At 46.0% G+C, this 27,440-nt stretch overlaps 1 protein-coding gene across 1 annotated transcript; it reads left to right on the forward strand.

Moving 5' to 3' along the window:
• Positions 1-1,420: 1,420 nt before the first annotated feature.
• Positions 1,421-27,440, forward strand: LOC142775297 (uncharacterized). The gene is made up of 7 exons (XM_075876640.1): positions 1,421-1,673; positions 9,982-10,265; positions 16,428-16,651; positions 23,893-24,094; positions 25,345-25,466; positions 27,009-27,257; positions 27,431-27,440. The coding sequence occupies exons 1-7, from the start codon at positions 1,421-1,423 to the stop codon at positions 27,438-27,440; spliced, it is 1,344 nt and encodes a 447-aa protein (XP_075732755.1).

Below are 27,440 nucleotides of genomic sequence, written 5' to 3' on the forward strand. Positions count from 1 at the left end.
CGATCTCCGATGACAGCGAAGCTCTGGCCGACTGGACTCGCCATACGCCATTTCCTGACGCCGACAAAATTTTTCGCCAGCGGTGCCCGTCCTCAGTCTCCTGCGGCCGTCTCCATCTTTCCTATCTTCTCCTTACTTCCGTCGTTCGCTGGTCCTCCGCCTCCCTCTCTCCTTTTCTTCTCTCTATCTCTACACCTTTTAATGCTATAATTTTATTACCTCATTCCACCCCCCCCCCCTCCTCGTGAGCTACTGTTGGGGCGTCCTCCCCCTGAGAGACAGTTACGGGGCTCACTTTTCTCTTTTCATTTAAAATACCCCCCACCCCTCCTAACAGCTGTGAGCACCGGGTCTTCTTGCCAAGCTGGAACTCAAAGTTTAAGATCCGCATGCTTGTAACGCGAATATGCTGGGACCACAGTATAATTTAAGCCCTCAACCCTAGCAGTTATTTTCAGGTGAGCTGAGGTAATTTATTAGGATTGACTAGCTGGCCAACCTTTGACGCATTTCTTCGAACGTAACAACTGCAAAATCTTTACTGGTCCAGTTTCAGTGCCTGCTAACGTAATGCACACCGCATAATATAATACATTAAATATCCCATTGCTCGGCATGCCTTCGGTTCTTTTGAAGATACGATATAGGCCGTCTGCAGATTGGCGGCCATATTTCGTGTTAGCGCTTAGTAGATGTGTACGTTCTTTCTTACATACATAAAATTGTATTTATGACACAATATAGAGGCCACAAGGTGGCACATGAGTGTTAGTCGAACATAATAAAAGATGACACGAAGACAGGAAATATGTAGTGTATTTATAATTCGCGCAGAACCTAACGACATTCAGAACAATGCAACATGGTCTAGAAGTGGTATATATAATCTTTTATAGCTGCCATGAGAAAGTTGCCTCGACACCACCTGCATACAGGTTTTAACGATAGTAGCAGATGGGTGTAATCACAAATGTTTCCTTTAGAGTTTTTTTTACAAGCACACTTTCATGGGGAATATTTTGAAAAGAATCGGAGCACATGGTGCTTAGTAGGTATCACATAAAGGTGACGTGAAACGCAGCCAAGTAAAACATAGTGAAAATGAACGTCCTTTATTATCAGTGTCAATATTGAGATGTGTAAGATTTATATATGAAACCTACAGCTATCAAAAGCTTGTCCTTTCCACATGATTTCACAGCTAAGGGTCGAGTTAGCCATGTTATGAGCCACAGCAACAATATAATTACGAGGCAAGCCATAAGGGGAGCCGCGTATTAATTTTGATCTTTGGGAGTTATGCGAAACCCTAATAGCATGGCGGGTTTTCTCTTTCTTCTTTTCTTCACATGAATGGGGTATTCCGCATTGATAGTAGCGCACAATCGATATCACCTTTTCCCAGCCGTGCCTCTCCACCATGTGCAAAGGCAGGCTCGCTGTGCGTCGCCTCAAGTACGTGGTCTTCGGAACCTGGACCCTGGTCGCCTTCTTCGCTGTCAACTACGCCTTCATGCGAGTGTGCGTCAGCGACATGGGCTGGCACGTTGAACAGCGAGACGTCATACCACGCATGGTGGGCACCCGCGGGTTCCCCATGCTGCCGCGCGTCGCCTATCCGCGATACCTGGCTGTCGTCGTCTACAGCGCCACCGAGCTGCGATACGCGTCACGTGGGGTCGCGACGTCACCGCCGACAAGGGCACCGGCGTATTATTTCTCGTCGGCCAACCCGGTGGCACGGTACGCGGCGCCAAGCACATATTTGCATATTCCTTTCTTCCTTTCTCGTGAAGAGTTGTAAGCATAGGTCGGGCGAACTCATTCGTGAGTCGACTCAGCGAGACTCACCCATACTTGGGTATAGCCGTGAGGCTGCATCGTAGTGAGTCCCGGTGAGTAAGGTTTTGGCGAGTGCGAGTGGTTCCGGTCGAAATAATATTTAGTGAGACTGAGACCGAGTGAGTCCTAAACGCAAAATGGATTGCTTGAGTGTGTCTTGAGCGTGTCTGAGTGAATTTTCTATATTTTGCCGATTACGGTTCTAATTACTGAAATTCAGTGTTAATATCAGCGTTGCATCGGCTCACGCTTATAATTAAGCCAATTCAGACATACTCCAAAGCATTAGCGTTTATACGCCAGCTCAATATTTATTGATGAGAGGCGTGGGTTAGTAAGGATCGGGCGGGTGTTACGGGGTCTTTCCCAACCCCGGAAAGCTTTTCCGAGTATTCTTAGTAAAAAGATCTCCTGTGAATTATCCCTAGCAATAAAAATGCTCGTACTGCAGTGCAACTACTGATATTATTCATGAAGGTACAAGATCACAAGGCGACAAGTACAGCACTGATTACGCGACCTACAGGAGTTAAACAGCGTTAACACCCTGTTCAGAGAAGCCAATTCTACAATGACGGACGCATAGGTCGAGTCACTAAGACTTACTCGGACTCAGACGGAGCCGGGAGTCTGAGTCCAAGAAAGTAATACTTTGTTGAGTCCGAATGAGTCCGGTTGTGGAAAAGTGTGGTGCTTTTGAGTTCTAAGTGAGTCCAAGGGCAAAAGAGGCTCGACATAATTATATATATATATATATATATATATATATATATATATATATATATATATATAAATATGTCCCCTTCAATATGACTTCACTCATAATCATATCGTGGTTTTGGGACGTAAATGTTCAGGAGGAGGAGGAGGAAGAAACTTTATTCAGAGAAAAAAAAAATTGAAATGCAGGCAGTTTGGTCGGGCCCTCAGTCCAGGGCTCCGCTGGCACGAGCGGCTCGCTGGACCTGGTCAAGCAAAGCTATTTGGCTCTGCTTGTCCTCGTCCGCAAGCCATGCCTCCCACTGCCTGTGAAACATGTGTGGTTGCTTCGTGATGTGTGGGCTGTCGATGTGTGTGGGCCTCTGGGTGCACTCCCATGTTATGTGGCTGAGTGTTGGTACTTGTGAACACCACGGACCAGGTGTCTTTATATCTTGCGGGATATATTCTACTTAGATGGTACAAATTGGGAAAGCTATTGGTTTGTATGCGTCTCTAATCCCTGCTTTGCTGGCTATCCAAGTCCTTATGTGGAAGCCCATATTCCTTTCGTTGCTTCCTTTGTTGGAGGAGGATGTCACGCGAATTGGAAAGAGGTTCAACGTCGTGGCCTGCCGTCGCTCGGTTGGTGATGCCTCGAGCTATACGGTCTGCCACGACGTTCCCCTCCAAACCTTCGTGAGCAGGACACCATATAATGTGATGGTCTCCTGTTATGGGTTTATTTAAAAATTTATACGCTATTTTAGGTAGCGTTTCTCGGAGAAACATTCGGCATGCCGCCTGTGAATCGCAGAGCACAACCACTGATTCTCCCCTGATTTCTGCGTTGCATATGGCTATGGCTATTGCTGCCGCTCTGCCGCTCGTGTGAAACAAGTTTTAACCGACGCCATTGTGGTGTGATTTTGTGCTACAATTGCCACTACATGTGACCCTCTGCTCGCTTTACTTACGTCTGTAAAGACGGCTTCTGAGCTATTCTGAAATGCTTTGCGTAAGGAGTCTGCTCTCGCTTTCCTCCTTCCTACGTGATACGTCGGATGCATATTTCTGGGAATAGGCGCCACAGTTAAATGTGTGCGTTTTTCCGCATCTATTAGCACCGTTTCCTCGTCACAATATAACGGTCGCAATGTATATCCCATCTTTTCCAGAATTCTTCTCCCATGATAGCTTGAATTGAGCCTTTCCTTTTGAGATAAAAGCACCGCATTCGCATACTCCTCAAAGGTATTGTATATGCCCAATTTCTCTACCCTCTCGGTTTTCGCATTTTCCTGAATCCCCAATGCTGCTTTGAATGCTTTCCTTATTATTGTGTTTATTTGCTTTGTCTCCTGGTTTGTCATTGTCTGGTACGGTAGCGCGTACGTAACTTGGCTGATCCCAAATGCATGAACGAGTGCAATGGTTTCTTTCTCCTCTAGTCCCATTTCGCTATTTGCTATCTGTCACAGAACGAGCGCTAAAAACGGGCGCGCCGCCAAATTGTCGCGACGAAACGCCGGAGTGGCGCTGCGAGGTCAAAAGAAAAAGAAAACAAACATCTAAAGGCTCCCCGGGGCGCGCGCTCTCCCCTCGGAAGCGTGGCTTCGCCGACGAACCTCCTCGCCCCACATCGGCGGCCGAGATAGCCCGCGAAAGTTCTAGAACGAAAGGGGCGTGGTCATACCGAGTTGAGTCATCGGCCGCAGAGGGCATTCCAACCGTCTCGCCTTCTTCCCAGCCTTCGCTGCGTATCGCGCCGACGAAATGACGAGAACCGTCTGGAATGTCGCGCGCAAGGTATTTAACCGAGCAGCCGAGTGAGAGATCAGGAGAATACGGAAGTTGGCGCCAGAGTGCGTAGGGATTCCGCCGTGTAGTCGACGAAGGTTTTGTCCGTAGGGACGAAGCAGGAGATGAAGAGGATTTCCACCTGAGGGGTGAAGGCTCGAGCTACAGGCAAGAGCGTGGGTTTACCGCTATCGAGCGAAGACGCGTGGCAACAGCTGCGTGTGGGAAGCCGACGTGTTTCCGGCGAAGAAGTTTGAAGCTTGGAGAGTGGCCTATTGAAGACGTGAGGTTTCCTGGAAGAGAAACTTCGGTGAGGTTTTCCTGAAAGAGGAACTTCGAGGGCAGCGGAACGACAACAACGCTGGACTTTCAGTGAGTGATTCTCGGAAGAGTATCATCTAGACTTTGGTTCCAAGAACTTTGGACTGGATAGGTTTTCTATCTCTTTAGTCTTTAAGTGTCTTGGTTGTTGAATGCATGCGACTGCATTGTAGTGCGTATCGTTGTCTGTGTCCGTTGTTTTGAGTGTGGCTGATTGTACTGTGTAGTACGTTGTTTGATTGGTGACGTATTGTATGTAAGTATTGTGGAGTGTGCATTCCTGTGTATTGTTTTCGATCTGCCATTTTTGAGAATATAATCTTTGTTTTGTTTATCAACTCTCGGCTCTGACTTGTTCTTTGGGCCACAGCCGGCGTCCGCTGGCGCGCCAAAAAGGACCACTTCTAAATTGTCCACGCTTTCGTGGTGCGGTTCGGGGGGCCAATAATTCGGCCCTTGGAATCAGCTCGGCGATTGCCTCCCTAATAAACGGGACATGTGTGACAATTAATCTGGCGTCCGCGACAGGACCTTTTGGTGCACAGTGTGTCCAAAGTAGTGAGAAAGAGCCTCGAGTTGTTGATACTGCTATCGGAACGATTTTGTGTGTTGTGCAGTGTTCTCGTTAACGAGTGCAGTGGAGTGTTCCGATAAACTGATTTAGGCAGATACTTTTTACACGCGGCAAGACTTTATTTGCGAGACACCATGGATCTCGAAAAGTTAGTAGCTCTTGGTGAGAAGATGGGTCTTTCTGGTGCCGAACTACGGAAGTGGGTAAGCCAGAAGGAGAAAGAGGCGGTGGAGAGAGATAGGGTGGCAGCTGAAAGAGCCAAGGAAGAAAAAGCAGCCGAGCTGGAACGAGAGAGGTTGGCAGCTGAAAGGGCCAAGGAAGAAAAAGCGGCTGAGTTAGAGAGAGAAAGGCTGGCCGCTGAAATGGCGAGAGATGAAAGAGAAGCAAAGGAGCGACAGCTGAAAGAAGAAAGAGAGCAACAATTGAAGTTGGAGTTGGAGAGAGAAAAATTGGCAGCCGAAAGGGCGAGAGAAGAAAGAGAAGCGGAGATGGCTGAAAGGGAACGGCAGCGGCAGCACGAGATGGAACTCGAGCGGCTCCGGTTGCAACAGTGAAGTGAAACTCCCATCCAACCTAGAGTTGAAAGCAGCGAACGGGAAGATCATGGCTTCCGCTTGAACCCAAGCAAGCTGCTCGTGGCGTTTGATGAAAGGAAGGACGACCTTGACGCGTACCTTCACCGATTCGAGACGATTGCGAAGAGCCAGAATTGGCCGGAACATCAGTGGGCAACTGCTTTGAGTACTTGCTTGAGTGGTGAAGCGCTCAGTGTGTACGGTAGGCTGACGCCGACCGATGCAGCCAACTATGCAAAGGTGAAAGCTGCTTTGATGAAGCGATTTATATTTACTGTAGAGGGATTCCGGGACAGATTTCGGACAGGAAAGCCAGCTGATGGTGAGACGGCTACGCAGTATGCCGCCCGACTTTGCCATTATTTCGACAGATGGATTGAACTTTCAGGGACAGCGCAGGAGTACGATGAGCTTAGAGAGCTCCTAATTAAAGAACAATTTCTTACTAGTTGCCACCCAAGTCTGTCGCTGTACTTGAAAGAGAGGAAGGCTGAGTCACTTGAAGGAATGCTTGAATTGGCTGATCAATTCTTGGAAGCGCAAGGTGGAACTAATTTGGCCAAGGTCAAGAAGGATTGTCCCGATGATTCGAAGAAATTGGCTCCCGAAGAAAAGAAGCGTGCACCGGAGAGCATTCCGCGATGTTTTCTGTGCAACCGAGTGGGTCATCGCGCGAAAAACTGTCGAACGATCTTTACGAGCCCTACAGCAGTAAAATGTTTTAAGTGTGGTCAGACTGGGCACAAAGCAGACGCATGTCGAAACGGAGCGAGTCAAACTCGCCAGGTATCTTGTGTGCAAGCGGCACCCAAATCTGATAATAATGCCGTCACCGATGGATTCGTAGAGTTGAAGAATGGGGAGAAAATTCCTATTGTGGGTGCTGTAATGTCAAAACAGCCAACCGGTGTTACGAAAGGAATGCCAACGCTGCCAGGAAAAGTTGCGAGCAAAAAGATTACGGTGTTAAGAGATACCGGCAGCTCCACTGTTATCGTGCGGAGAAACTTGGTACGGGAAAGTGAGTTAACCGGCAAAACGAAACCGGTTTGCTTAATTGACCGTACAGTTCGGATGCTTCCCGAAGCAGAGATTGAGGTTGAAACCCCATACTTCAGCGGGAAGGTTACGGCTCTATGTATGACGACCCCCCTTTACGACCTTGTCATCGGAAACATCGACGGGGCGCGAGGACCGAATGATCCGGAATGTTTGGGAGAAGACCTTAAGATAGAGCCCTCGCCAACCCAACGACCGCGAGATACAGTGGAGGAGCAACCCGTGACGGATCCCACTCGAGCCCAAGGTGAAGCCGCGGTGCAAGGGACTATGAATGATAAGATGATCGTGTTGAACGAGTTCACGGGCCGGGCAACTGGACTTACGTCGGCACGACCTCAACCGACCGACAGAGCAAAGGAGACGGAGTTGGCCAGCCAGGCCAAATGTCGGGACGTGAACAAGCGGGTGACAGGATTGGTTGAGCGTTATCACCCGTTAACAGTGTCGGAAGTGACAACGATGGCTGAGACGCCGCCTCAGATATTGTCGTTGGAAAGGGCTCGCCGAAAAAGAACGTGGAAACACAAGAAGAGATCGAGTGAGCACCGCAAGAAAGGACGCAAGCGCAGCTCGAAATACACAGGATAAGTGCTGAAGTCGAATCAGAATTTGTTTGGCAGTGCTGAGTGCCATATGTTGTGTTAGTGTTGTGTTATCCTGTGTCACAAGTGTCGAAGTGTCTGTGCTGTGATGTGATGTATAGTGTTGTATAATTGTTGTAATGAGAGAACTTTGTACATTTGTATTGTTTGGAATGAATGATGAAGTGTTGTAGTCGTGTACCTGTGGCTATATTTCATGTGTTGTGGAATCGAACTACAATGTAAGATCATATCGAGTGATATATTGTGAATGTGAAGTGTCATGAGCGACGGTTTGTGTTACAGTCTTTCAGAGTGTGTGGTGACTGTTCGCGCTCGTTTGTGTGGTTCTGAATATTATGAGATAATATTCTTAAAGTGTGGGGCAGTGTCACAGAACGAGCGCTAAAAACGGGCGCGCCGCCAAATTGTCGCGACGAAACGCCGGAGTGGCGCCGCGAGGTCAAAAGAAAAAGAAAACAAACATCTAAAGGCTCCCCGGGGCGCGCGCTCTCCCCTCGGAAGCGTGGCTTCGCCGACGAACCTCCTCGCCCCACATCGGCGGCCGAGATAGCCCGCGAAAGTTCTAGAACGAAAGGGGCGTGGTCATAACGAGTTGAGTCATCGGCCGCGGAGGGCATTCCAACCGTCTCGCCCTCTTCCCAGCCTTCGCTGCGTATCGCGCCGACGAAATGACGAGAACCGTCTGGAATGTCGCGCGCAAGGTATTTAACCGAGCAGCCGAGATGAGAGATCAGGAGAAGACGGAAGTTGGCGCCAGAGTGCGTAGGGATTCCGCCGTGTAGTCGGCGAAGGTTTTGTCCGTAGGGACGAAGCAGGAGATGAAGAGGATTTCCACCTGAGGGGTGAAGGCTCGAGCTACAGGCAAGAGCGTGGGTTTACCGCTATCGAGCGAAGACGCGTGGCAACAGCTGCGTGTGGGAAGCCGACGTGTTTCCGGCGAAGAAGTTTGAAGCTTGGAGAGTGGCCTATTGAAGACGTGAGGTTTCCTGGAAGAGAAACTTCGGTGAGGTTTTCCTGAAAGAGGAACTTCGAGGGAAGTGGAACGACAACAACGCTGGACTTTGAGTGAGTGATTCTCGGAAGAGTATCATCTAGACTTTGGTTCCAAGAACTTTGGACTGGATAGGTTTTCTATCTCTTTAGTCTTTAAGTGTCTTGGTTGTTCAAAGCATGCGACTGCATTGTAGTGCGTATCGTTGTCTGTGTCCGTTGTTTTGAGTGTGGCTGATTGTACTGTGTAGTACGTTGTTTGATTGGTGAGGTATTGTATGTAACTATTGTGGAGTGTGCATTCCTGTGTATTGTTTTCGATCTGCCATTTTTGAGAATATAATCTTTGTTTTGTTTATCAACTCTCGGCTTACTTGTTCTTTGGGCCACAGCCGGCGTCCACTCGCGCGCCAAAAAGAACCACTTCTAAATTGTCCACGCTTTCGTGGTGCGGTTCGGGGGGCCAATACTTCGGCCCTTGGAATCAGCCCGGCGATCGCCTCCCTAATTAACGGGACTGTGTGACACTATCCGCCTGATCATCCAGGCCACATTCGTCGTGGTTCCCCGTAGCCTTTGTAGTGTGTGTGACGTTCCCAAATTTCCTTGTATCCACATGCCAAGCACGCGTATTACATCTGCCTCCCTGATTTGTCTCCCATCCAGCAGTACTGCTACCGGTATTAAGTCCTTTTTCTTTGCGTATCTTGCCCTAATTCTAACCATTTCAGTTTTTTCCGGCGAGCATTGCATTCCTGCAGCTGTCACGAAAGCTTGTATTTTATCTACTGCCTCCTGGAGGGCGTTTTCTTTGTCCGCATAAGAGCCACCCTTTGTCCATAAGGTGACATCGTCTGCGTAAAGAGCTGCTCCTAGACCTTTTATATTTTTTCCAGCTCACATGCGAGCTTTCTCAGGCCGATATTAAATAATATCGGGGATGTTCGGATAACATTATTATTCTAGTGGCTATGGTACTCGGCTGCTGACCCGCAGGTCGCGGGTTCGACTCCCGGCTGCGGCGGCTGCATTTCCGATGGAGGCGGAAATGTTGTAGGCCCGTGTGCTCAGATTTGGGCGCACGTTAAAGAACCCCAGGTGGTCGAAATTTCCGGAGCCCTCCACTACGGCGTCTCTCATAATCATATGGTGGTTTTGGGACGTTAAACCCCACAAATCAATCAATCAATCAAATCAACATTATTATTCTAACCTATATAGGATCAACTTCATTTGCGCATACCTATACTGCAGAAGCTTTACTTCGCAGTTGTTGGTTAGGATCCCTCCGACGAATAGGTTGATTTTTCGCCGCCTTTAATGCATTTCAATTTGTGAGAGTTAATACTCTTGAGTAAAGAATAATAACAAATAATGCTTCCGGTGTTTTCGTTTGCTTAACGTGTCTCGTATTATTTTTATGGTTCCGTGGAAGTAGCTTGCACCCATTCCGTGCACTCGTTCTGACGCACTCGTGACGCTGTTGTTTACATCACTGATGTCTGACCCTTAGGCCCCGCTGGGTCCGACGCCCGGCCCTTCCTGGCCGGCTACGTCGTGCAGGGTCGGAAGACTGTCCGACGAGCCGGGTCCAAGTGGTACATGCCTCTCGCCGTGTACGAGCCGGACTGGCTGCCGTCGTACATTCACAGCAGCGGCTACGTGGTGTCGCGCGACGCGGTGCGGCCCCTCTTCGCCGAGGCACTTGCGACATCCTTCCTCTACGTGGAGGACATCTTCCTCACGGGAGTCGTGGCGCAGAAGGTACGCAGTGCCATGCTCCATAGCTACAAAGTGGTGAGTTGGGATAGTTGGTAGACCTTGCTTAAAAGGTTAGTTTAAAACCCACAGAATACGAGGACAATGGATGTGGACATGACTGCTTTTACACTCACAACTCAACCTTTATTAGTCTAGAAAAACATCATAAAAATTAGGATACTTGAAGCTTCACACACGCGTAGAAGAGCAGGCCTGGCCCTGAAACAGACATTTTTGCCATGATTACTATATTTTATTTTACGTTATACATAATTGATTACTATCACAATCACTACGTGTTTACAAGAATTTACTTATTACAACGTAGCACAATCATGACTCGGCTAAAGCAGTCGCGTCCCCTTTTCCCGATCTGGAATGATTCCAATACCTCGAGAATCATTTGAAATTTAGGCCATAAATTATTTAAGTTTAACAAAAAACGAGATAGCATCCACATATTTTACAATAAGCAGCTAGATGAGTATTACTTGATGAATGTTTTATGCGTAGTGTTTCCTAAGCCGAAAATTTACGCATCTTCTTAACCCACTGTGGTGTTCACTTTACGACAAGAATAGTTAATCATGTAAACTACCCCCGTTACTCACACAACTAACTTGTTGCGGGATTTTACAAAGCAAACTGTTCAGTCTTTAGGCTTATTAACGCGCTAACATGAACTTGCCAGTGTATACAACTCTGCCGCGCGTGAGTCGCATACGTCCTGAACACGACTGCGACAATCATACGGTTCTAGACACATGAATAATTCACAAGCCTTTTTCGAATGATATACTGCCAGCTACATCAGCAATCGGAAAAAAGCAAGAACTATAGGTTATTCTACATACGCGAGGACATTTCTCATACTTTATAGTGATGTCCTGCAGTGCATGATTGACGTACTTTTTCTAATGAGTGAGGTGTATACGGGCGTAAAGAGTTTCACTTAACAGATTATTGGGCATCGACCCTTTTTATTTATGCTAAAAACTGAAATCTGGGTGGGCTGGCACAGGGCGTTCGCTGCTGTGAGAAATTTGGCGTTCACAAACCTCTCAGAACTCAAAACGAATTAACGCACAGAGTCCTTTGTTTCTGTGTTCCTTATCACGCGTGCTCACTGAATTTCCCGATAACATCAAATATTACTAGCTCATTGGAAATATCCAGGTGCCTTGCTTAATTTATATCTTTACTAAATCTCATATATTAAAGCTGGTTTTGTGAAGACCTGATAGGTAATACTGGCGTATAATAAATGATGGTTATAAGTAGCACAATTTATTTTCTGAGATAAATAATCATAGTATGGCTCCCTCAAGGAATCCTGAATACCTCAAGGAATTCTGATGCTGGGCGCATAATCAGAAGCTGTTAAGCCTGTGGGAAAGATCGCTTACGAGAGTAATCCTCAATAAGCTCGCCCTTCCTTCGCCCTTCTAATAAGCGCGCCCTTCTTTTGTATGAAAACACAAGCACTCTACAACAATTCCTTTTGAGCGACTCGGTAAAGCGATCGAGTTCCATGCCCCGAACATACCTTGAATCTCCGTTCGACTAACGTTCGACACATTTATGTCGCCCTTGAGCTACATATGAGCATCGACACCACTGTGTCCTGATGGGCATCGGAAGACGTAGCATGATCGCGCGTTTTCCGAATACTATTTATGCCGTTTGATTCTACAACGGTAATATATTCACAAACGCCCACCTTCCTCGCCGCCCTTTGCCTTCAGCGTTCGCAGCGCTTCGATGGCGTGCTCCGGTGGGTGAGTACGCACGCTGGGATGATGTGTGGCTTGAGAAACTCCCCTAGACGGCAGTGCCTGCTTTCTGTTGGGCTATAAATGTCTCTGATTAGGAGTTTACTTAACGCCACTATCGCTGAAGGCACAGTCGCTAAAGCGCACGGATTCCACATTACTCAATGATCCACCTGTCTCTTTTATCGGCTTAATTGATTAACAGAGTCAACCCGAGCCCGCGGGATTTGAGACTATATATATGACCGTGATACCCGTAACTTCCTCGACGCCATCGGTGATCGCATTTAAGCCATTGTAAAGTGTATGAGCTCAGTTATTCCACCGAGTAACAAAGCCTTCTTGCGAAACTTCAGCAAATTAGCGTCTATATGCCTAGTGGGGACTTGTTTTCGAGGAGTAAACAAGCAAAGTACAGGTGATACGCAGACATTGTGCAAACGCAACTCATTTATCATTACGCCGAAGGGGCTGCTAAAAAGTTCACTTCCTGAGCCCTGCATGACGAAACCAAAATATAATTATGAGGAACGCTTTATAAGAGGTACTGTGGCCTATTTCAACCCAAAGTACATGCATGTAAACCTAGGAACACAGGAATTTCGGTATTTAGCACCCATTGAAATGCGGTAGCTGCAGCTATAAATCGAACTCGGGACCTCGCGTGATGGCTATGGCTAAGAGTGAAGCCCCTTTGTGTGGGAGGTAAAACGGTTCCAGTATGTACAGCCGCCCAGATGGTATACTTAATGTACGCATTCTAGCAGTTAGGATCACTTTTCTTCGAATAACTTCTGCTACTGCTACCTAAAGCAACAACCATGCGCGGAGATTGATTGCTCCGAACAAACTACGTAACTCCATTGAAATCGTCACTTGTGTTTTGTGATAGCCTCAAGGACCACCTATATGTGCCGGGAACGTGGTCGCCATAGATCCATGGTGGGCGCGCAGGCCTCCGAATTAGTTGCATTACGTGCAGCGGGTGCCATCATTTGGGCCTTCGCGCGCCGTAATTATGATCGATTGTTTTATAATTAGTGTGATAATAGGCAGTGCTGGAAATAACCGGTGCAGGAAGTGCGATTGTATGTGCGTCCTAGAGAGGGTATCCTGGCAAAAGGAATAGATATCGCCGATGGGAGCTCTTCGTGGTAATGTGATGCCTGTGCCTGACGATCGCATACTATAAACAAAAATAAACCGAGATGGTAGTAAATGACTTCTCCTCTGGTGCACGCCCTGATGGGTGTATTATAAACACCGAAAGGAGGAACGGTGTTTAAAAATTCCCATCAGGGCATTCGGCACTAACCTTCGCTTTAGTCGTTTGACAGCTGCGGTCACATGAGGCAGAAATACAGATAAATTGTTATTAGAAGCGATGCAGCTCTTTGAATAGACTGTGTAACGTTGTCCCTCCACCCATACTGCTCCCCTCGCTGCAGGTGTTGGAGCAGTTCCAAGTTACTAACGCCCTCTTACCAGTGCATTGAGGCGTCTCTCTCCCCCGTCTGCCGTGCGCTCGCCGTGTCTCTTTCGCTTCACTCTCTGCACTGCTCGCAACACTCGAGCCAACTCCTCCCGTGGGCATCATCCCACCCGTGCCTATATGTCTTTTACCAGCTTTTTTACCAACTAGAACTATCACCAATTTTTTACCGCGAGCTGGCGCCGACGGGCACGTGCGCTGCTCGCGCCCCAAGAATCTCGCGGTGCCAACAATGTGGACACAGCGCCGCTGCTTGCCGGGCGATGACGCCAACGGGCGGGCCGCCGTCACGGCAGGCTTCTCGCTAGTTTGCGCGTACCTTTCCCGGCTGTCGCCGGCGTTACAAGGGTTAGCGAAGCCGAACGTGTTCGCGATTGACGACGTGAACACCGACGAGGCGCGAGCCATAGGGAAGCCCAATGCAAGCGTCGGCATTGGAAGGCCAGTGACACCGACGAAGTGGGAGAAGGCCGATCGCGTTCGAGAATAGAGACGGCGCGTGGGTAACACCGACGAGACGCGAGCTTAGGAAGCCGAGTGCAAGCGTATTCATCGCGTCCCTCCTCCGGGGTCTTTGCGTTTCAAACATGCGTTTACTCCAGTACACGACAATGAGTCTCACTTCAAACCGTTCTTCTAGCACCCGCGTTGACGCCCGTTTCAACCGGGTCAACGCCGTGCACACCACATCTGCTTCACATGCCATCCGGGTTCCCTTCGGGGATATGGTCCATAGTTGTTTTTTTTTCATTGCAGTAGCCTTTATTTTCTGTGAAACGCATTATTTGCCCCACCGGTGGCCAGTGCTAGCTTGTAGAGCTCACTACAGCGAGGCACCATCCCCGGAGGTCTTGGCGAGCGCGTCGCCAGCGCAACTCTCACACCGGTCGCCGGCCAGCTTGTCATAGTCGAGCGCAAGCCTACTTCAGACCGCTTCGAAGCTTTAGATAGTGAAACTGCAGGAATAACCACTGACGATCACAATAGCTTACTTTTGTGAGCATTAATTTATTCTTCGCAACGTTTTGTGACTTGGCCCTCTGAAGCGAGGCATTCGCGGCGTTTCGTTGAGGAATCGGACGGATGTCCGGCGTGGTTCAACGGTGCGAAATACCTTGAAACGTTCACACTAAACACGAAACAGTCATTGCAAATCTTCGCTACACTGATGATTTTGTTGCCTGTCGACAGATGCTCACATGTTTCTTTGCACACATTGCACTGGTGTTTCACACCAACGTGTTGAACAGATGCCTGTTCACACACACGCACGCGCTATGCACCTACCAAAAAGGGTTTCAAAACTCCCATAGGGAGTTTGTAACTACCTGACCTGAAACTCCGTGGCGAGTTTAACAAAGTTATGTCGTTCAAAAACTCCATCACTAAGCAAGGGGCCTTTTACGACGATGTGTGCCGAGTTAACTCGGCTACCAGAGAGGAAATAAATAATTGGGGCAAGGGAGGTTATGGGGTTCATATGCTGGAGAACTCCAATCTCGGCTAATGTTTGCTTGCATATGTAACGGAAGTCAGTAGAGTAGCCGAAAAAAAAAGGGTCCGTTCAAAATCTCTCGAAAGTTTTCAGGTTTACTTGCATATATGTACACGCACACAAACGCACGCAGGAACATACATAAAGTATTGTTGAACATGCCCCCCTCTTCCTACCGAAAAACATATCTGGCTACGCCCCTGGCCATGGGAGACGCTACATCGGCTCTACGAGTAAAGCCTATACTGAGAAACATACTTTTTGTTGGCTTTTTTTTCGCGGGAGAATGTTTGTAAAGTGTTATACAATAACAGCGCACGTTGAACGCTAATAATTCATGATATATATCAAACTGTATGTAACGTAGCACATTTCAATTTACCGTACGGTAACAGAAACCTCAAGAGAGATGGAGAGCGAGGATGCTCAAGAGAGACCTTGAGTCAAGAATTAGGTACGAAAGTGCCAACGCATGCGTACAAATTTAATACGACATCATGTGAAACATCGGGCCTTACCATATAGCGCACACCTAGCCACACAGAGGCTATAAGGTGGGGAGCGTGGGCATAAAGATAAATGAAGTGAGAGAAAGAAAACCAGCCGTGTTTCTTTCTGTAAATGATCTATAGGTTTGCTTTCATGCATTATTCCAAAACTCTTTATTAAGGCCGGAAATGGTAGCCACCTCATTGCCCTAACTTATTTTTTTTTCTCTCTCTCGCTCTTAAGAGAGAGTCCTACGAGAGAGTCCTTATAATGTGAGAGAAATATTTTCTCATAGTTTCTGAGAGAGAATATTTATCTCTCTGACTCTCTTAACAAGATTCCCTATGAGTGCTCTTGTCAGAATAGTGGTGCTGGCTTGTTCACTCCTCGACGTTCCCCGAAACCTTCACATTTTTTTTATCGCACACATACAATGCGTACACATACCAAACACGCACACGAACATATATACCTTCCGCAAAAATGTTGGACTAGAACTTTTACCAATATTACTGAACCCTTCGCGTAATAATAACCTCATGAAAGCTTCGCGCTTGAGGTCGAACTCCTACTCGCGAGTTTTTTTGGCAGGTGAATGACGAAAAACGAAGCTTTTCTTGACTGTGCTGCTGGGGAGTTTCGTGTGGTATTCACTGCTAATTCGAATAATGATTGAAAGAAGTGGCACAACCAACATATAAAAAGTACTTCTCCGTTTTTTTTTTTCAAATGATGCTTCTGTTGACTGATCTGTGAAGGTGGTGTTCCAAAAAAGAAACCCCTCCCCCATGACTACCCACACCAAAGAAATAATAATAAAAAAACAAAAGTTTTCTATCCGGGGCAAGTGTTGGAACCCGGCGCTATTCACGGCATGCAAGTGGCCAGTTCACTCTTCAGTTTGTCCTTCCAAGATCATTGGTGCTCCATGTATGTCCCACACTTCGCAGGTGGGCATCGAGTTGACGAACTGGCGCTGCTTCATCCCCTACTGGGTGTGGCATCCTTGCGACTACCGCAACTTCAGCTCGACTCACGAGTGGGACCTCAAGCAGCTGCTGATCGCCTGGCAGAGCGTTCACTATGCCGACGACATTTGTCCTCCAGCCAACGAAAGCTTGCTTCCGTGCTCTTACGCCCGCGTTCCGAGGAAGAACACGTTTCTCGAGCCTTGGTTACGGCACGCAGGTTAATGTCTGTTGCCGTATAGTTGCTATATGAACGATTGACGTTAAAAAGAAGTGCGCGTGTTATTGAGTGAACCGGTGAGAGACAAATGTGTCGCAGGATTTTGGTGGGGTTGCTGTTGCTGTTATATTTGTTTGACCCTCGAAGAGATAGTATATGGCTCGTTTAATTCCTCATATTTCACGTATACTTATGATTCGATCATGAGAAAATAAATTCGAGTAAAGCGAATATTAGTTGCATCACTACTGTATAGTAGACATAACCACAATTTGTAACCACGAATCTCTTTAGCAAATCGTTGCTTGTCCCACGAGCCAAAAAAAAAAACTTTCAACTTAAGCGGCTATCTGCCACAGAAATTGGGTAAGTTCCATTACTCAGCACTGGTTCACGAAAGGTGAAGAAGGCATTGATTGCCCCAACCAACTACGGTGAAACAACGGCGGTGAGCCAAAGACCCCGAATGCGTAACACAAGAGGATACTGTATTAGAAGGGGGAAGGCAGCGGCGGCTGCGAGAAGATCCCGAGCCGATGGATGGCCAGCGCCAACAACGACGAGCCGGTAGATCTACGGGAGGTGGAAGCACTTTGTTTTAGCTCGAGTTTCTTTCTCTGGAGTTTGGACAACCGTAGCGTGTGTGGGATTTAACTCACACCTCTCTGTGCACGATAATCAACGTAGAAACCACAGAGTGTGTAGCTTAAGCCTATCAACAGCCAACAGAAGTAACATAGAAGCCGCATGACCTATCCAAGGCCTACACAGACAACCTAGATGCAACCTAATTATTCTTTGGAATCTTCCGTTTTCGCTGTTTCAAACCTTGCGCCGCTGAGCGCAAGCTTCACAAGTGTTTTTTTTTCTTTTTTTTCAGCACTTTTTATGCTCCCACCTTTTTTTTAATGCTTTCTATACAGCCATTCCAAGTACATCCATTTTCCTTTTGTTTTTTTCCATGATCCAGTTCAATTGCTTTTCATGATCGTGGTAACGATAAATAAAGAGTTACGAAGTACACAATTTGTCCAGGACTTAGAGGCTGCACAGTCGCCCCCCCCCCTCCCCTTATCGCACGACCGTATAACGCAGCCGAAAATTCCGTTAAGCACTCGCCAACCAGAAGGGCGGGAATCCCGTCATCGAATCTCAAATAGCGGCATTCGGCTACTGGTAAATCAGTATCTCTGAAAATGAGAAAATATTTATAAGTCCTTGTTGTCACGCCGACGTAACTACACTGGTGTTTTGATAGCAGAAGAAGCCGTTGCGAATCCGCCGTTGAAAAATTTGCGCATATATAGTTTTGAAATAATGATTTGTCAGCTTAATAAATGATTACGCACCTACAATAATGTGGTGGTTGTTATTTTGGCTCAGTAAACAATTTCATTGCAACGTCTTGTGATATAACTGCGGTTTATTTTATCATGTTGTGGTGTGCAGTGCAACTTCGAGAGAAAGCCCGCACTTTCTAGGCCAATTCATCAGTTCTTTCTTTTCGCAGTTGTAAACTTAAGGACTTGTTTTCTTTGTGAGAGACATCATTACTAAGGACTAAAAGACAGTGACGCCACGAGAAGTGTATACAGAAGTGTAGATATGTTGTCATAATTTTCTGTTAGTTCCCATTAATTTCTTTTCACGAGTCGTTTTGAAGATGGCTACGAGGGAGAAATGCCTTTTCTTTGGGGACGAATGAGAGCGGCTGCTCTCATGCGATACACAGAATGTTCAGTGCAGCGAGAACAATTTCACTACGTTCTGCAGTTTGAGAGTGATTTTGTACGTTCTGCCTTTCTACATTGAATTAACGTAATTTTGTGCTTTTTACGTGTGTCTTATGCCCTCGACGGGCCATCTAAAAAACACCTCGCTGTTCTTAGAAACTCCATGTTACCTCGTGCATGAACTTACTTCTGGCCATCTGCGTATGTATTTAAAAATCTCAATTAACGCAATATTTTTGAAGTATTAAATCCTAAAACAAACGTATGAATATAAGAAACGCCACAGTATAGGGCAATGAAAATTTGGACCAGCTCGAGTTTTTTAACGGGCACCTAAATGGAAGCACGCGGGCCACAACAATTTCACATACAACCAAGTCCAGGATTAGATTTAGCAACCTTTGGTTTAGCAGTTAAAGACAATAAACACTAGATAATTATCATGATTGCACGACATATATCCCTTAATTAACTTATTTTAGGGACATTTGTTTCATAATAATTTGGAAAAAAAGCATCTGTAATGAAATCGTATCATCTGGAAGTTAGCGTACAGAGGAGAAGGAGGAGGAGGAGGAGGAGGAGGAGGAGAAGCAGAAGAAGAAGAAGAAGAAGAAGAAGAAGAAGAAGAAGAAGAAGAAGAAGAAGAAGAAGAAGAAGAAGAAGAAGAAGAAGAAGAAGAAGAAGAAGAAGAAGAAGAAGAAGAAGAAGAAGATTTAAACTCCAATCTCCCAACGGCTCAGGTGTTTTTGAAATTTTATAGCTATGCGATAAGACTATATGAAATATGCTTTCATAAATCATCCTTCATAAATCATCCAGACTCCATCTTTTCTTGCCCGTTGGCCAAGGTTTCGAACACCACAGGCTATCTTCGTCCAGATACAACTTTAGACAGAATAAATGTGAAAACTCGAGATGAGCTTGCAGCGCAGGTCTCAAGCCGGAATCTTAAGATAGAATTTGATGATATTTTCTCTTATAAGCCCAAACTTCAGTCATACAAGGTCTTAAATATCAATCTGTAGGATTATCTTGCGCACGCAGAAACGAATAATATCATAGCCACCGATGTTTCAGTAATTCACGATAAGAGAGGTGTAGCTATATACTCTCATTCACTTGGCTCGTCTTTTTCATCGAGAAACCCAGACTTCACCCCCTTTTTTGAAGCTGAATTGTTGGAAATAACTCTTATGCAGCGGAAGTTACCTTTGAACGCCCATAACACAATAATAAAAACTGATTCCCTGTGAGTATGCACGTCGATTATGGCGTCATCAAAATCTATGGCCTTAAAGAAACTCCTTATGCTATAGTCCCTCCTTATCTGCAGCTACTGAAATTATTTTGGATACCTGGCTATGGCGGATTAAAATTAAATTAAATCACTGACTCTCTAGCACGAGTGTCATTGAATGGTCCAGTGCTATCGGTCCTTCCCGAAGTAGCCACAATAACTGCGACAAGATACAGAAAATTTTGGCTTCGTGCAGATGCTATGGAATCAATAACATTATCGACAAGATTTACTCACTTAAAATGTTTGTAGAAAATTCAGTAGTGTCCTACAAGACAATTGGAAGTCATAAGAACCAGATTTTGATGCCGTGCCCCCCTCCCTCTCGCTGAATTTCTATTCACACAGGGCTGGCCTGGCGATATTTTTGCTATGAAACTTTTGTTCTGAACCAGAAACAAGAGAGCGCTACTTTTTGTCATGCCACCAATACACATTGTTAAAAAAAGCCTTTTAGTAATCCAACTCGCCAGACTGGGGCTGAACTTCCCAATTGAGAAAATACTCTCTTTCAGTGCTTCGGATCTAGGCTTCAGCCTCGAGAACGCTTTTGATGCTGTTTGTATTTACCTTCCTGAAACCAAACGAATTAGGCTTTTACTTGCGTGAGCATTATTCCTGCAGTAATAGTTTAACATAAAAAGTATTTTTGTTTACCCACGCTAACTTCTGCTCAAGATTACGACTGTATTGTCTGATCTAACTGAACGAGTTATAAACAGTTATTCCACTCCTTCCGTTTTATGTAAGTTTTTTTTGTTGTTGTTGGTATTTTTTTTGGGTGTAGGGGGTATAGCTATAAAATACGGAGAAGTCTCACTAAACTACGTAATCGATTCTTGGCTGATCCCCCTGAGTGGGTATGAGCCATGGTTGTGGTTTCATCATTATCGTCATCATCCAGCACGCTCGACGGCATGGTATAGTAGACTGTTTTTTTTATTTCTCAGCTTGCGCAATGGTCAGACATTATCATGCTCAAAAGATGAAATTTTTAAATTTGCATTTAGATGAAGTTTGCAACCACTACCTTCATACTCTGCTCGACGACATCTCTTCCAGCAATGCGAAGCGTATGGCCTGCATATCGTAAATGGCCTTTCTCGTGACCTTTCAATTACATGTACATTTCCCTGCAAAAGTTGTCATTGCGACCAATGCGTCGCAGTGCGATTACTCTTCCGATAGTTCGAGATCGCTGGCTGCCTCGACTGTTTAAGATCTAGACTATTTCAGCATATATGGCCAAACGAACCATTCAGATTGATTTCCCTCCGTCTTGCGAATGAATTTCTTTATTTAATTGTAACGTTTTTAATTTATATGCTCAAATGGACGGTTTTTAATTTATACAGATGCTTACTGAAGTTAGTACTGCAGGTTGTCCGCTGCACGTCGCTTGAGTGCGCGTCCAAAATCACGATGCTCAAAAGCGATAGAAAATATAAGGTACTGAGTGCGTATTTAGGCTTTGTTTTGTTATTTTTCGACAATTTGCGACAGTTCCAATTAACAACACTGTTACATTCTTATATGCATCATGTACAGTTTAAAACTTCAGAATCACGAAATATAACAAATTATTTTACCTCTCGCAACTATATATCCACAAAACAGCATGTATTCAGAACCTCAGTATGACGAAGCAGTTTTATACCTAATTTCAGTATAACGAAGTTTCAGTGCTGCCACTGAAGAAACGGAAGGCGACGTGCATGATCTGTCCTGAAAGCAGTAGGAGTGAATTTTTCAAAAAATATTTATTCACAGCTGTGACATACCAACTTAGTAGTTTTCAAGGTATGGCCCTTCTGTGTCACCAGAACGTTTTCAGTGACTCTTCAAATCGCTGAAGACTCCTTGAAAGGCATAAACTGAAATCCTCTTCAGTTCCCTCGTCACGGCCTCTCGAATGGCCTAGGCCGAGCCGCAGTGGCGTCCTTTTATGACCATTGGCGTAAGAGGATGAAGTATGAAGGAGCGACATTTGGGCTATGGAGTGGCAATGTGGGCTGTTTGATGCCCTGTTGGGTCAGGAAGTCTATTGCATCTAGGGTGGTGCGGCGCGGCGCATTGTAGCGATGGGGAATTCGGGATTCAGCCATTTTTCATCAACTGTTCTCAATCCTAAGTTTTCGGCCACAATGTAGAACGCAATAGTCTAGCAAGTTCAATTATCCTGATATCATTCGAACACTCAATGTTTGGAAAGAGTGCAAGAGATCTTTTTCACAAATATTTAGTCTCTTAGCCATCACAGACCGTTCTCATTGCTCATCTTCAACTTCATTTCTTCAGCCCCAAGGCAAATTTCGCGTATCAAAAATATTTTAGCGACCCATGTCATCTCTCCCATAAGCAGTGGTCATAAAGTGACGGTTCTCACGTGCACTTTTACCCACTTTTGAAGCAAAACTTCCCTTCTTAAAACACTGCCCTAACGAAGGCTTCATTGTGGAGATGACAAGGCATCCTGAAAGAGATTTCTCTTGAACTCGTTCTACGCTCGATGGCGGCCCGTAGAACACTGGTGACTGGTTCGCCGATAGCTAAGACATCAACCACCCAACCGGCTAAGAGTATGCCCCTTTTTTATTATGTTTTGATGGGAAAAATCAGTCCTATACTACTTTTCGTACAAACCTGCATGTATATTGAAAATTCGACGCACCCAGTAGTATATTGTTCGGCAATCAAAATGGTGTCCTCTTTATGCGATTTTAAAGCCCATCTCTTTAGGTTTTGGGCGTGCGACAGTTATCGACGTTACGTGTTGATCGAAAGGAGTAGACAGCAAGTGGTTCGGTTCGGTGAACATAGGAGCATCGGCATGGCATTAATTCTGGCAAATCCCGAGGTCAAAATAGAAGTCGCGGCGGCAGGCCTGATTCAGTATAACCACAGTGATTCTGGCTTAAATTTCTTTCCTGTTTACACGCAATGCTCAACCTCTGTAATACCCCTGTCACACGGGCACCCGCGAAGACCGTTTAACTCACTCGTCCTTACGACAACGAAGATGCGGTCCGTGTCACACGGCCACCCTTACGCAAACGAAGGTAAACGGAGCATTTCGCAAAGGACGTTCAACGATCTCCCTTCGCAGCAAAACGAGGTACTGTCGTCCCCAGCAGTCTAGAGGTCAGAGAAAAAATTAGAGCAGCAAGTGGCCGCAGTGAAAGAGTAATACATTTTGGCAATATTAAACGTTCTTTCGTTGTAGTACTCATTCACAACGCGTGTTTGTTTACATATATTTACGCCCGCCAGAGTTCACTTACTCTCAACACCGATGCCCTACACACCGTGCCTCGCGAGTCGGGCTGGCCGGCGCCAGCCGATCAACGTCATTACCAGCGCAATATCGCACCACTTCCTCACGTCGTCCGCTGTGTCACTCATGGCTGAAGAACACAAAATGTTCGCTCACGAGGCAAGGAAGCATAAGAACTTTCGTACCGGGCATGTACACAAGCAACAAAACAACTAAAAGCACAATGTGGCCAGCGTCACTAGCAGCATCGCTACATTTATCAAATGCGTTTTTATTTGAAATTATTTTAATGGTTTGTTAATCGCGTACCTACTTAATAGTGGTTTTTTGTAAAAACCGCATAACGTGGATTCACAAAAAATCAATACAGATGAAATTATAATACTTCTCCGAAAATCAAACAGCGCCCGCTGAGCCCCCTCGCGGCAATTGTTACAACCTTGTCATTGCCGTGTGACACTGCCACAACTCCTTCTCCGTTGAACCCACTAGGGGAGATTTACGTTGACGGTGTTCAACGGAGTTTGGTGGTGACCGTGTGACAGGAATATAAAAATGTTTTCACTAACATAGAATCAAACCGTGGTTGTTGTGACTCAGAATCAACAAAATATATTCATGTGCGTCTTCGGACTTTGTTTTTTGTACTGCCCTATTGGTCCAGCGTTCTTCTGAAGTTATGGGACGAGCGCTTTTCGATGTTGTCGGCTTCATTATATTGAGGTTGAACCATGTGAAGCTGCGTGGACGGGCGCCTGAGGCTCACATATGTGGTGCTGACCATGCAGATGGCCTGCGGGCGACGTGTACAACAGTTCGTACGACGTGTCGTAGTTTTCATTTGGTCCCCTGCTGGCCCTGTGTTTGCTGAACTGCGTGGTGCTGCGACACTGCGTGAACAACATGCGCTGGCATGTCAGGCAATGCGACCAGACGCACATCGTGGTGGGACCGGGCCGATTTCGCGCGCTTCCACAGCTGCGCTACCAAGACTTCCTGGCCATCGTGTGCAGCGCCGTCGACCACTTGAAGCAGCGCGCTGTTGTGCGTGACACGTGGGCACGGAACGCCGCGTCCAGGAGGTCTGGCGTCTTCTTCCTCAGCGGCTTTGCCGACAGCACGGTCGGTGCACTCTCTCAATGACGTCTCCGGCTGAGCCACAGGTGGTTTGTTTCAGATTGCTGAACAAGTATTGGCTGATTGGAGCGTTGTCGTTGCCAGAGCGAAGATGTCAGCAGATATACACGGAGCAGGAGGGGTGCATATGGGTAAGATTGCAAAAAAAATGTGGGAAAGGAGGACCGCGCACCAGTGTTTGCCTATAGTATACATTATTGATACTATTCAAATGCCTGATGAGATGAAAATTTGAAAAATCTACCGATGTTCAAGCCCACAATGTGGTTGACGAAAAAATTGTTTTTGGCCCGGGAATCAAACCTTGTACCAACGCTTTTAACGGGCAATCGCTCTACCAACGCATTCCTGGTTAGCTGAATTGGCAGAGCGATCACCTTAAGGGCGTTCGTTGGTCGGGAGTTATATAGCCGTACAAGGACTATTTTTCATCAACTAAAAAGTTCCTTCTGGAAAATCTGTACGAATATCTTTGTGGCTTTGTGCTACAACGTGAGCAGTTGTCAATTTTCTTTCCATACGACTATTGGGCCACCTTCCGGGAATCAGCAGGCCTTATTCGCAATGAGCAAAGGCCCGTGTGAAATCAGTTGTGTCAAAGTAGGATTAATACTGGTTGCTCGCACTCTTATGATTTTTTTTCGCATCGTTGTATGTGTTTTCTTTCATGCTCAGTCTTTTGCACTGTTATTCAAGGGCGGCAATTAAGTACATTATAGTTCTCACAGTACTATTTATCAACTGAAACTGACTCAATGTTTCACATCAGTGTGCATTTATTTACGGTAATTTCTGTTATCGCAATGTCAAGTTCCATTTTAACTTTCAACCGGCCTTGCGATCCCCCTTCCCCCTCCCCGACACACACACTACTGTTTGATATTAAATATATTAGTACCAGTGATAGGGTTGGCGTTGGTCGCTATTTTGACAAATCGGCTACTTTTTGAGCCGTTTGGCGACGGAAATTCCCGCTTGGCACCAGGGCTTTGTACTGGCTACTTTAAAATTAATGGTTTTACCCATTCAAAATAGAAAAGACTCTGTTCATATTACCGTCCCTGTCTATGTTGCTATCAATTTGGCCATAATATCAAGTGGCATGGATACCATGGCTACATTTGGCTTGAGTTTTGGCGCCTTTTCAATTCCACCCGACGGCTACCCTGCTCGCTTATGTGCCGAATACTTGGCGCATGTCGAATTAATATTCACGACGACATCCGCACATGCAGCCGAGCGGAGTGACCGTACAACAGCGTGTGGCCAACGATATCGCCCGCTACGGTGACATCATACAAGCCGACTTTCGCAACACGTACCGACACTTGACGCTCAAGTCTGTATTCCTACTCAAGTGGGCCTTCATGTACTGCCAGACGACGATGTCTTCGTCAACATTCCCAGCATCGTGCGCTTGCTTACGCAACTGAAACGTGCAAAGCGCCAAACAGGGCAAGTATGCATCGTTTTCTTGGTTTTAGTTTCTTATTTTTTCGCACTGACGTGTTTGAAAGTCAAACATGTTTTGAGCGACTACGTGTTTTGTTTTAAAGTCTGTGTCGGCACAAGTTCGCTGCGTGTACGACATATTAATGCTGTTCGTTTGTGACTATAGTTGATATAATGCATCACATTGTTTGCAGTCCTCAGGGTCACTTTTCTTTCGCTTTACACAAACTCTGTAGTTTTTTCTCGTTTTTTGTTATTCTCAAACACTGCGCTCGTGACATCGGACAGACTTGGACTTGCAGCTGGTTGTAGGGTTTAATTTCTTGTTGATGGTTGGAGCTCAGCAATGAGTAATAAAAAATAATCTCATGAGCGCATTTTTAAATTCAACAAGGTGAAAGGAGGGCGAGTTTCGTTCCGATTAACTTTTTGTCAAGCTCCCATAATAATTTAAGCTAATTTGCGTCGAAAGAGAGCAAATTTTCGTCTGCGATCGCAGTCAGAAACAGGCATTCTATGCATTGAAAAATATTGTATAGTTTAGCGTCAGCGAAACTTATGGCATCAACTAGATGACTTCCTCTTGCATCGTATGTGTCCTTTTGTATCTATTTATCCGCTTTTTTTCTCGCATCCGCGCTTCTTAACACTGTTTCAAGCGCTGTTTTTGAGCTCCCGTTTAAGAGCAATACTATGATACTTGAAGGGTTCGGTTTCACCAGCTGGGCATCACTGCCCGAAGCCTTATGAAATGCCAGGCGCGCGCATAGAATGCATCGCAAGAGATTCTCTGTATTTCTCGCGTTCAGTAAAGGTACTATTTCGAAGCTGTTTTTGAGTCATAGAAAGACGAGCTTTGAAATCCGCCCATGCTAAGCGAGCATGATTTTGACAAATATGTTTTATATTGTGTCAAACGGAATTAAGGTAGGTCGATTAAGGTAAAACTGGTTCATGGCCCGGTATGTTATACCTGTACTTGAAAATGTAGGTAGCGCAAGTAAGAACTTCCTCGTGCCCAAACTCTGCGTTGCTATGCGCTGGCTGCCGTTAAAATAACTTGTAAGACCTGGTGCGGCGCCGACTCTACTCAATCGGAACATGCCGTTGAGCTAGTTGGTAATATGTCATCTTGAAAATTAGGTGCAAATTAAGCGGTTGTAGGGCGTGGTCGTAAGCACTTGTTTGCGTGAATATGTGTGAGAATGAGGGTAGGCCAAAACACGCCTAATTTGTTAGATGACTCTGCATAAAGAGGCGTTAAGAAAAACCTAGGCTTCGATGATGAGCCATACGTCATTTACGATCTCATTCTACATCCGACTTCAACTTTGATGCAGTTTTTATCCGCAAATTTTAGAAGACTCGTCATTCTAGTTCAGTTCGTGCACACTCACTGCTACCCATCCTCTTTCATCAGGACCAGCTAGGTCACGTGGTCACGCAGGCCCTTCCAGATCAGTAACATGCGGCGCAAGCGCAGTGCCAAGCGCTCCTTGGGACACAAAAACTACCTTCCGCTATCGGTGTTCTCCAAGGATGACCTGCTCCTGTACGGTTCCGGAACCGCCTACGTAATGTCGCCCGACGCCGTGCGACCCATGTTCACGGAGGCCCTGCTTATACCATTTCTGCACGTCGAAGACATCTTCATCACTGGCTTCGTGGCCGAGAAGGTGGGCGACCAAGTTGTTACGTCAGATACGTCAATTCACAAAGCTTTCTGTGACAAGGGGCCACGCTTTAGACTTCTAAATCTAGTGGTTTATTTACGAGTCAGAAACAGCGATATATTCATGAGGTATGTCGTATATTGTGGAGCACTTCGTAAGAAAGTTTAGCTCATGAGGCTCTTTATTGTACATTCAGTGAACTGTGA

This window comes from Rhipicephalus microplus, chromosome X (assembly GCF_043290135.1).
Source record: "Rhipicephalus microplus isolate Deutch F79 chromosome X, USDA_Rmic, whole genome shotgun sequence".
Taxonomy (NCBI): domain Eukaryota; kingdom Metazoa; phylum Arthropoda; class Arachnida; order Ixodida; family Ixodidae; genus Rhipicephalus; species Rhipicephalus microplus.

Excerpts from the sequence above, each read along its gene's own strand:
- LOC142775297 (XM_075876640.1), top strand. The coding sequence starts at position 1,421 with ATGTGCAAAGGCAGGCTCGCTGTGCGTCGCCTCAAGTACGTGGTCTTC. Across the intron at positions 1,674-9,981 it reads CGAGCTGCGATACGCGTCAC|GCCCCGCTGGGTCCGACGCC; the intron begins GTGGGGTCGCGA and ends TCTGACCCTTAG. Across the intron at positions 16,652-23,892 it reads AACACGTTTCTCGAGCCTTG|GCAATGCGACCAGACGCACA; the intron begins GTTACGGCACGC and ends CTGGCATGTCAG.